The sequence below is a fragment of the Lagenorhynchus albirostris genome, chromosome 20 (genome assembly GCF_949774975.1).
Source record: "Lagenorhynchus albirostris chromosome 20, mLagAlb1.1, whole genome shotgun sequence".
NCBI classification, from domain to species: Eukaryota; Metazoa; Chordata; class Mammalia; order Artiodactyla; family Delphinidae; genus Lagenorhynchus; species Lagenorhynchus albirostris.
Genome location: NC_083114.1, coordinates 41,315,803 through 41,327,533, shown reverse-complemented (window position 1 = coordinate 41,327,533; position 11,731 = coordinate 41,315,803). Strand labels below are relative to the sequence as shown.

Here is an 11,731-nt window from a genome sequence, read left to right as displayed (position 1 = left end):
AGCAGACATTGACAGATTTAAAGGAGAAACAAATCCATAGTTGATGGAAGATTTAAAGTCATCTTTCAGCAGCTGATAGAACAAGAGGAAGCATTATCTCAAGGTTAAGAGCATAGACTGGAGTTTCACAGACCTGAGTAGTCCTGGCTTCGTGCATCTATAGGTGGTAGACCTATATAACAAAAAGCGAGGGATTGATTTTAAAAGGACAACATTTATTGATACTTCTGGGGGGGGGAGTGAAGCAGGACGAAGAAGAGACCCGAGATGGGGGTGGGAGGGTGGTTTCCGGGGTGCCCGCAGTGTTTTGTTTCTTGACTTGGGTGACAGGTAAACATCGGGCTTTGCTCTGCGATTACGCATTGTAGCCTACATTTATGATTTATTCAATGAGGTTATAGTTCACAATTTAAGAATACAACTTAAAAAAAATCTGGTTCTGTTGTTTACTCACTTGGGAGAGTTATCTTGCCTTTTCAACCTTCACTTTGCTCACTGGTGACGTGGCAGTAATGGGGGTGCCTCCATCTCTGTGGTGTTGGGAAGTAACATATTCAACTGTAAGTGCTCAGGAAAACACTGGATTCCTGGAGATGACCTAGAATGGGTATTTTTTTTTTTTTTTTTTTTTTTTTTAGAATGGGTATTTTTGATTACCTGATGTTCAGTTCCTCTTTACCTGCGAATCGAGGATTGGTTGTAACAGCAGGAGTGGCTGCACTTCTGCCACCTCCAGGTGAGCTGCCTCCCTGGGCAGTGCCCCTGTGGATGGGCGTGTGTGCAGCCACCTCCTATGCTTCCCCAGGTTATTTTGGAGCTATGATTGAGGCCAAGGGAGGCGTCTCTTGAACCCAGCAGCTGCTGGTGAATAGCTTCAGATTAGATGTCTGTCTCCTTGTTCACACAAGGACTTTATTCAGGTAAGATTCCCACATGAGGAATTTCTGCTGCGTTCCTGCTAGAGAAACGGAGGCAGGCAGGGAGCGTGGCTTCATAGAATTTGGCTGGATGGAATTGAGTGGTTACCTACTGTAGTGGCTTTCAAACTTTTGTCTTCAATTTAAAGGAAGCTTTTCTTCATGAGTCTTACATATAACAGCCCAATTCAGAAATGGATGAAAGCTGTGTTGATCTGGTTGGAAAAAGGAGTGGAGGCTTGGAGTTTTGCAGGAGCTTAGAGGGCCCTGAGGTACCCCCATGGAGCCACAGGGCACCATTTGGAAACCACTGATGTAGTGTAACTATTTTATAGATGAGAAGGTTCAGGGAAGGTAGGTGCCAATGGGTATATGATTAGTAATAGCACCATAGGGCAATAAGCATCCAAGGTAGTTAAAAAGATTAGCTTCACATTTAACAAGTTTTTTTTTTTTTTTTTTTTTAGGTACGCGGGCCTCTCACTGTTGTGGCCTCTCCCGTTGCGGAGCACAGGCTCCGGACGCACAGGCTCAGCGGCCATGGCTCACAGGCCCAGCCGCTCCGCGGCATGTGGGATCCTCCCGGACCGGGGCACGAACCCATGTCCCCTGCATTGGCAGGCGGACTCTCAACCACTGCCACCAGGGAAGCCCTTAACAAGTATTTTTTGATGTGCCGTTCCATTTCAAAGTATAGACCAATTCTCCCCAATAGCCCGTGTTCTCCCTCACAGGGCATGTCAGCTTTGATGTTTGTGCTGGTCCTATAAATCAAACTTATGGTTGAATCCTGGGTCTCCGGATGAGGTTATGTGCTTACATGTGCGTGTGATATAGAAGTTCAGGGTGGATACAGCTCTGGTGTGGAATCATTTTTTCCTCCTGTGTCAAGAGCTCCTAAGGAGAGAATGATGGTGTCTAGTTAGTTTTCTCCCAAAGTGAAAGAAGCTAAAACAGCTTGTCTGGTAAGACTGAAAGCCACAAGGCAGCCTACTTGGCAGGGACAGAAGTCCAGAGTCTGAGACTTCAGCTGGAGCCAGGAGGAGGATGAGTGGGAGAGCTGGGCTGCAGGCAGGTGGCCAGAGGGAAGAGAAATTTGAGTTTCTGAGGCAAAGTTTAGGCATTGACGTTGCATCAGTAGGCTGCAGAGGGGGTATGAAAGGCATCGAGAGATATTTTTTAAATGTATTTTTATTTTATTTTAAATAAATTTAAATAAATTAAATAAATTAAATTTAAAAAATAAATTAAAAAATGTATTTTAAAAATTTTTGGCTGCACCACACAGCATGCGGGATATTAGTTCCCCGACCAGGGATCAAACCTGCGCCCCGTGCAGTGGACACAGGGAGTCTTAACAACTGGACCGCCAGGGACGGCCCTAAAAAACATATTTAAAAATTTTTTTTCTCCAGCCCTGCCTCTGCCCAATTTTCCTTGCCAGAGACAGCCACTAATTTCTTATATATCCTCTGGCAGTATTTTTTTCATAGATGTGTATAAATCTCCCGTCTTTTGAAACATAATGTACACTCCTCTGCATCTTGCTTTCCTCAATTAAATGAGTATCGTGTTTTAAAACAAAACCATAGTGTAAAAGTTAGGCAGTACAAAATGGAATCGTTGATGAGAGACGGGGAAGTAGTATTTGCTTCACAGAAGGGTTCCTACTTAGAGAAGGACTCAGGCAGGATTCCCTTGAACAGAGACCCAAGGGAATTCTTTTTTTTTGAGGAGGGAGTTGTTTGTTTGTTTGTTTTTTGGCTGCATGGCTTGTGGGATCCTAGTTCCCCTACCAGGGATCAAACCCGGGCCCCCTGCAGTGGAAGCGTTGGGTCCTAACCCCTGGACCACCAAGGAATTCCCATGAGTTCATTTTCTTGTGTGTGTGATCTCCCTCTCTCCCTCTGTGTTTCTGTTTCATCGGGGTGTAATAAAAATAGCAGTGAACTGGGCTTCCCTGGTGGCGCAGTGGTTAAGAATCCACCTGCCGATGCAGGGGACATGAATTCGATCCCTGGTCCAAGAAGATCTCACATGCTGCGGAGCAACTAAAGCCGTGCACCACATCTACTGAAGCCTGCATGCCTAGAGCTCGTGCTCCGCAACAAGAGAAGCCACTGCAATGAGAAGCCAACGCACCGCAACGAACAGTAGCCCCTGCTCGCTGCGACTAGAGATAGACTGCCCGCAGCAATGAAGACCCAACACAGACAAAAATGAATAAAATAAATTTATTAAAAAAAAAAAAAAGCAGTGGACTGGGGCCACCCTTGCTTGCCACCACTCAGGTGGGTTCTGGTCACGTAGGCTTAGAATGACCATATGATTTATTACCCAAACTTGGGGACTTCTAAGAGTGAAAGGGGTGCTCCACACATCTCTCCAGAACCACAAACCAGGTTGGTCTCGGGCAAATCCGGGGTGTATGGTTTCCCTGCTGAGACTCTCCCTTACCTTCAATTTCTTAACCGGCAAGTGGGGATGTGAATACGGTGTCCTAAGAAAGAAGGAATTTTCTGAAATAATTAGGAAAATGCATCAACATTTGAGCTAATTATGTGAAAACAGTAACTAGTTGTGTAAAGGAAGGGAAAATAAAGCAGCACATTTGAACTGGTGATGTCATTCACACCTGTCCAAGGGGCCCTAATCCAATGCCCTGGGGAGAGGTACAGTTTGTATTCAAGGGACGGGGTGCATTATCTTTTGTGAGGTTCACCAGAAAATCAAGCAGAGTGAGTTTGATTATTTACTAGAGTAACTTAAATGAGGACCAAGAGAATAATAGGTATTAATTAGCACAAAATGTAGTAGAGTTTTAGGTACACATATACGCACATAGATTGCATATTCTGGAACATGGCTAGAATCCACTTTTACAGCATAGAAATAGTGAGAAATGGCTCCCTCTTGGCTAAGAAAGTTTATGACTTAAGTACCTGTAAATTGCTGAAGACAATGCTGTGGCTCACACCAAGGTGAAGGTCTCCTTTGTAACTATGTGCACATGGAGGTGCTGGATCAGATTTTAGTATGAAAGACAAACGACATCAGATGAAAGCTGGACACAGAGCAGGAGACAGCCGAAATTCAGGCAGGCATAGTGCCTAAATGTCCTGTAGCTCCACCCCACCCTTTAGTCCTGAGTGGAAACGAGAGAGTCAGCCAAGTTATGCTAGAATGCCAGATATTTTCCTTAATAAGAACTTAAATAAACTGCAGAGCCCTGCTGGGAAAACAGACAGCTCAACATACCCTAATGAAATACTCTTGAAGAAAGCTTCTGTGTCTCCCATTCCTTTCCTGAATTGGATCCAAACTATGACTAAAGTGCCTTCGATGGAGGGAAACCAGGGCTATCTGGGAAAGAGTGATGGAAAGTTTTCTTCTTTTTTCCAGAAAGGTCTGCACCTTCTGTGAAGACTACTGCTGGCAGAGTGCCAGACTCTCAATGTCAAGGAACAAGGGTGGGTCTTGGTGAACTGGCCGGTGTCCAGAGCAGAAGAGGCGCTGATAATGAGAGCCTTCTCTCTCTTTTGCTGAGCCCTTCCGTGAACTCCCTGCAGAAGCCACCTGCAGCCGAGGCCTCCTGTAAACCATCCCTGTTCATCCTCAAACATCCTCAAAGCCAAGTGTTTCAGAATCAACCTTTTCTTTTGTGAAAATAAAAGTTCCTCTATCTTCCATGTCACCTAACTTGTTTCTGTTGTTATTGCTGATTTGGGTATGTAGTAAACCATCACGGAATTCATTTGTTCATGTCTTCAACAGGTATTTATTGAGAGTGTAGTGTGTGTCAGACACTGTTCTAAGAACTGGGCCATACTGGTGGATAAAACAGCTGTGGTCACTGTTTTCAATGGTATTTGAGGTCCTGGAGAAGAAAGGGGAGAGAGAAGCAAATAAATGTAAAATCATACATTCTGTTAAGTCAAACAGGAAAAGAACAGGGTGATGTGAGAGAATAATGGGGGGAGGAGAGCAGAGGAGGATTGTGGCAGAGACAACAGAGGACTGAGTGGAATTTAGTCGCTCCTGGGCTCCAGTATCCAGGCCATCTCAAATACAGCAGTGCGCTTAATAGGCAAACAAAACTAGTTTATTCTAAGACAGCTGCTGGTTTCCCTTCCAACCAGATGGTCACTGCTAAGCCCCTTCTTTATAGAAATTCTGGACTGCGAATTGTCCTCAGCCCCAGAAGGTAACAGGGTCTTAAAAAGGCTGATGGAGTGAGTCATATATTTTGGGCACCTTTTACTTGGCTGTTACAAGGAGGCAAAGAATAAGACAGACATGAAGCTTGTGTTGCTCTTCACCCAAATGAACCTCTCCCACCAATTTTAGGCCATTTCTTCTGGTCCCCAGAGGCCCACCTCCCTCCCCATTAACAGAAGGTAAATCCTGTGTTACACCCCAGCAAAAAGAGGGTGACAAAAACATAGTCTGAAAAAGACCTCACAAAGGCAAAGAAGTTACACTAGATAAAACCCTCTACTAATTGCAGTTCCAAATAGTGAAAAGCAGATTTCAGTGCCACTGCCTAATTTTTATTTTATTATTGTTTGGTATTGCTTAATTATTGGTTCGTGTTAAACATATAGAGTTCTGCCAGGTGTTGTTCTAAGCACTTTATAAATATCAACTTATTTAATTCTCAGAACAACCCCATGAGATGGATTCCATTGTCATCCCCATTTTACGGATGAGGATACTGAGGCACAGAGAGATAAGGAGATTGCTGGGGTCACACGGCTAGTTAATGACAGGGCACAACTTTGAACTAGCAATCTGGCTCCCGAGCCCATCTGCCTAACCACCATGTTGTGTGGCCTCTGAGTAACATAGCTAGTATATTTAAGTAGTTATGTAAGTATTCATAATATACTTTAAAAGAGCACACAAATTATATATATGTGTGTGTATATATATACATATATACAATGTATATATATATGATTTGTATAATATATTTGTATAATATTTTATATTATATATAATTATATATAATATATATAAATATATTATATTTGTATAATACATATATATATATATATATATATATATATACGTGACCAACATCTTTTCTTTTATAAACTAGCATCTCTCTCCTGGTTAAATAAGTGATTTCAGGACGGGGGCATTTAAGGATCTTAAGGCTGTCTGGTGCTTTTGGCAAGGAAAAAGGATCAAATAAGCAAGCTATAAGGAGAAGTGAAAACCTTCCATTATACTGTTGCCATGTAGCTTCTAATTTTACCTCTGTTAGGGCAGGTACATACCTTATCATGCTGAAAGCCAGAGGGCCCAGAAGAGAAGCCCCTAATTCCCTACATTTAATTCAAAGCCTGTCTGTCTCCCCTTTTCTGTTACTCTGGGTTCTATTTCTATGAAGACAATATTCCATGTGTTTTACAAACGGTGCTCGAAAAAGTGTACTTGGCCTGTTTGGATCCTTGGTGTGGGTGAGTCAGGGATTTCCATTCAGCTTTGGAAAAGGCTGAAAAGCTGTCTTGCTGGAAAAGTTCCACTGTCCTCCCGTTTTCCTTGGCTGTGTCTTTGCTGCCTGTTACCAGCAAGATTAACTCGTCCTGAAGTTTTGCATGAAAACTAATTTTGAGTTTCTTTTGCTCTTGTCATTTGCTTCTTGCCCCAGACCAGAATTCTCTCGTGGTCTCAGTCCCAACATCAAGACTGTAATTTAACAGCAGAGGGTGCTGTGAGCCTGTGGTTGCCCAGGCCTCCGCCAGAAAAAAAGAAGATAAAAGAGCCCCCGCTGATTCAGCCAGCCTGAAAGAAGGCTTCTCACTGTCTTGGCCCCTTGTAGCTACTGAAGATCTTGCCTGGGGGACGCGGAGCAGTGAGACGTTTCTCGAAAAGCCAGCAGGGAATGAAGAGACAAGTTGTGGCCTTCTGGAAATGATTTGTCATTTGTGTTTTTGAGAGTTTTAACCCTTCTCTGGTCAAATTGATGCTTGATATTTTATGCCCTTACCTCCATGAAGACCAGAGATTCTGAATAGTGCTGAATCCTAACTTAATTCAGAAAACAGCATCCGCTTTCTGGGCTCAGCCTTAGTTTGCAACGACAAGGCTAAATGCTCTAAGGTCAGAATCACGGGTAAATATGGGACCTGTTTTGATGCCTCCCTCAGGAGAATGGTGAAGGAAATTGAAGTCCGCCAGCACGCCAAGTACACTTGTTCCTTCTGAGGTGAAACCAAAATGAAGAGCTGAGTTGTGGGGATCAGGCACTGGGGTTCCTGCATGAAAATTGTAGCTGGTGGTGCCGGAACCTCCCAGCCCACTTCTGCAGTCACAGTAACGTCTGCCCTCAGAAGACTGAAGACATGCAAAGGCCAGTAAGAGCTCCACCATTTGAAACATTGCTAGCCCATAATAAACAGCTTGATTTATGTAACAAACACACAAAACAGAATACAGCATTCATGATTCCCATTTTCCAGCACCCCCTGGAAACCCCTGCTGAATTCCTCTATACTGATGCTATCAATGGCTGCAGTAAGACAACAGGGAACATTTCTTTCTTTGTTTCATCTTTTTGTAAGCTGAGGCTTGACTGCTACCTCCAGGTTATCTCTGTTTTTCTCAGTCTTCCTGAAATTCTGCATCTTTAACTCTTTTTTTTTTTCCAGCTTCTTGACTTCCTACAACGTTTTTCATGTCTTGATTATTATTTTTTTACATCTTTATTGGAGTATAATTGCTTTACAATGGTGTGTTAGTTTCTGCTTTATAACAAAGTGAATCAGTTATACATATACATATGTTCCCATATCTCTTCCCTGTTGCATCTCCCTCCCTCCCACACTCCCTATCCCACCCCTCCAGGCGGTCACAAAGCACCGAGCTGATCTCCCTGTGCTATGCAGCTGCTTCCCACTAGCTATCTACCTTACGTTTGGTAGTGTATATATGTCCATGCCTCTCTCTCGCTTTGTCACAGCTTACCCTTCCCTCTCCCCATATCCTCAAGTCCATTCTCTTGTAGGTCTGTGTCTTTATTCCTGTCTTACCCCTAGGTTCTTCATGACATTTTTTTTCTTAAATTCCACATATATGTGTTAGCATACGCTATTTGTCTTTCTCTTTCTGACTTACTTCACTCTGTATGACAGACTCTAGGTCTATCCACCTCATTACAAATAGCTCAATTTCGTTTCTTTTTATGGCTGAGTAATATTCCATTGTATATATGTGCCACATCTTCTTTATCCATTCATCCGATGATGGACACTTAGGTTGTTTCCATCTCCGGGCTATTGTAAATAGAGCTGCAATGAACATTTTGGTACATGACTCTTTTTGAATTATGGTTTTCTCAGGGTATGCCCAGTAGTGGGATTGCTGGGTCATATGCTAGTTCTATTTGTAGTTTTTTAAGGAACCTCCATACTGTTCTCCACAGTGGCTGTATCAATTTACATTCCCACCAACAGTGCAAGAGGGTTCCCTTTTCTCCACACCCTCTCCAGCATTTATTGTTTCTAGATTTTTTGATGATGGCCATTCTGTCATGTCTTGATTATTGACAGAAAGCAATAGCAACGTTTTGTATTTCTGGCTATTTCAGTTACCTTTGCTCTAAGCAAATTTGCTTTATAAGATATATTTTTATAAAACCCTTCACACCAGGCTTTCATGGCAAGATAGGCTGATAAGTTCATAAAATAACCTGATGGACACACTCAATTTGCTATTTCTGACAAGTGTAGAATATATCTATCGTGGAGAGCTGGCTTCAACAGTTTCTATGCGATTTCACAACCACAGTGAGAGAAGGGGCTATGGGGATGCAGAGGGAACTTGGGCAATGTGTGAGAAAAGTTGTGGTGGCAGACTGGGCTCTGATGGCATCAGCAATCACCTGGAATATAAACTTGTCAAGATTCTAGACCTGAACAAAGCAAAGATACTGCTAGACAGACAAGGACTCAGAAATGTTATTGCCTGTGCTCCCTTTCCGGACGAACAAACAATGTTTGATTTGACGTGTTGGATAAACTCCAGCCAGACAAGAGAAGAATTCAACAAGGAGGAAAACATAGGATTTAAGAAACTGAAACTGAGAACTGCAGGGAAAGAAAAGCTGCTTTACGGGGCAACGAACACTGAAGAGCTGATTAGAAACATCTAAACAATCACAAAGGCACACTGTTCAAGAAAGTCACGATCTGAAAATAAAGCAAACTATAGTTTTTAAATGACTCTGAGAACTGAAGAAGCAGAAAGAGCAGCATTTTCCAGACTACGAAGGCCGTGCCTCCTTTAGCTAGGTAATTCGGGGTGGGAGTGGGGAGTGGGGAGTGGGATTGACGGGTGCTCTAATTTTGTGAACCATCATTTTGGATTTATAATAGTTGCTAACCACAATTGTTTCCCCATGATGCACTTTGTTGTTTCTTTTCACTTTGACTGCCTTTTATAGAATCGTTTTATAGGATCTTTTTAGGTGATGTATTCAAATCATTTACCAATTGCTATGGCATGAGTCCTGACCAATTTCAACAAATATTTATTGAGTGCCTCCATGTGCCAGACATTATCCTAGGTGCTTGGAATACATCAGTGAACAAAACAATTTCTGCCCAAGTAGAGCTGACCTTATAGTGATGCAGACACATCAGAAACAATAAATCAGTAAGAGAGGACAAAAGAAAGGGAGCAGGAAAGAGAAGCAGGATTGGGAACACAGAGGGTAGGAACAGGGAGAGGAAGGTAGTAGTGTGGATGGAACTTTTAAATCGGGTGGTCACGGAAGGCTTCATTGAGAAGATGAGACTCAAGCAAAGACTTGACAGAGATGAGGGCATCAGGCAAGCGGGTATCTGAGGGCAGTGCGTGGGGGCAGAGGAGAGCTGGTGCCAAGCCCTCAGGCTGGAGTGTGCCTAGTCTGCGGCAGGGACCGCAAGGAGCCACGGTGGCTGGAGTGGGGGCTGCAGTGGAAGGAGAGGAGCGAGATAAGTGTCCTTGTCCCTCCATCCCTCCACCAACCCGAGAGGAGTGCAGCTCTTACTCTGAATGACATCCCACCCACTGAAGCATCTTAAGCACAAAGGCCAGCGTCTGACTTTCATTTAAAAATGATCACAATGGTTGTTCTGATGAAAAAAGACTGTAGGAGGCATGGGAGGAAGCAGGGGGTCTGTCAGGAGGCTGATGCTGCCATCCAGGTGAGAGAAGATGGCACCTTGGATCCAGATGGGCAGTGATGGGTTCTGGATATACTTGAAAGTTAGAGCCGTTGGGATTTCCTGACCAACTGGATGTGGGAGTGAGGGAGGGAGAGGGGTGAAGGACCACTCCTGGGCGTGGAGGATGGTGCCGATCCGGGAGGGGCTGGAGCAGGACCCTGGGAGCCTCTTGCTGGCCCTTCAATGCTGTGGCGGTGTTAGGGGAGTCCCCTGGGGGGCGGGAGGCGCCAGGACAGCAGGGGCACCTGGGGAGTTCTGCGCATGTCTGTTTCCGTGCTTACCCGCCATCGGCAGCCCTGGATGTTGTGCTTCCGGCTCAGCGTTTCCTCATTCGTTTCTCTTGGAGAATGAACCTAAAAGTAGGCTTAGATCTTAAACTTATTTTAAATTAAAAAATAGGGTTTTGATTCTCCAGTTAGATATCAGAGAGGTCTTCTGATTTTTAGGGGACAGTTGACTAAGTTTAACTACCTGAAAACAAATGTTACTCATTAAGAGACATTAGTTAATTAAAAAAAAATACCGCGGGTTTCCCTGGTGGCGCAGTGGTTGAGAGTCCGCCTGCCGATGCAGGGGACACGGGTTCGTGCCCCGGTCCGGGAAGATCCCACATGCCGCGGAGCGGCTGGGCCCGTGAGCCATGGCCGCTGGGACTGCGCGTCCGGAGCCTGTGCTCCGCAACGGGAGAGGCCACAACAGTGACAGGCCCGCGTACAGGAAAAAAAAAAAAAAAGTACCGAAAGTATACTAAACAGAAAAGAAAAAAATTAGGGAAAGCCTGAAACCTTTGGACACCACAGTTTTTACCCTGACATTTTGATTGGAAGGGTGTTGTAACCCAGGAGACATTTTCTCATAAAAGTACATACTTTGGGACTTCCCTGGTGGCGCAGTTGTTAAGAATCCGCCTGCCAATGCAGTGGACACGTGTTCGAGCCCTGGTCCAGGAAGATCCCACGTGTCGCGGAGCAGCTAAGCCCGTGTGCCACAACTACTGAGCCCGCACTCTAGAGCCCTCGAGCCACAACTACTGAGCCCTCGTGCCACAACTACTGAAGCCCATGAGCCTAGAGCCCGTGCTCCGCAACAAAGAGTAGCCCCTGCTCACCACAACTAGAGAAAGCCTGCATGCAGCAATGAAGACCCAACACAGCCAAAAATAAATAAATGTTAAAAAAATGAAAAAAAAAAAGGATGGCTGGCTTCAGGAGGCTGCCTCCAGTAAGAATTCTGGCCCTGGCCAGTGAATGCACACGCTCACGTGTGCGAGTGTGTGCGTGTGTGTGCGTTGGGAGGTTGTGTTTCCTGCCGTTAACGGAAAGAGGACAGGTTGATCAACTAAAACAAAGAGACCAACCCAGGGGACATCATTGTCAACAAAGAGACAGCATGACGGTAGTTGCCAAGGAATAAGAGTAATAAAAAGAAGGAAGTACGATTATATTGTGGGTGAAGGAATAAAACTTTAAGCAGAAATATTGTAGGTAAAATAAAATAGATAAAAGATTTTATATTAGAAAGAAATGTAATTTTAATTGGGAAAATCATTGTGAACGCATGACCCTTAACAGAAATATGTTTTTCTGACTGCAGCCCATT

At 44.1% G+C, this 11,731-nt stretch overlaps 1 protein-coding gene across 1 annotated transcript; it reads left to right on the top strand.

Annotated features, from left to right (window-relative positions):
• The first annotated feature begins 4,371 nt into the window (after positions 1–4,371).
• Positions 4,372–7,283, top strand: LOC132511921 (large ribosomal subunit protein eL43-like). The gene is given in 2 exon segments (XM_060135736.1): positions 4,372–4,387; positions 6,964–7,283. Coding segments are annotated over 2 exon segments (336 nt in total).
• Positions 7,284–11,731: the final 4,448 nt, after the last annotated feature.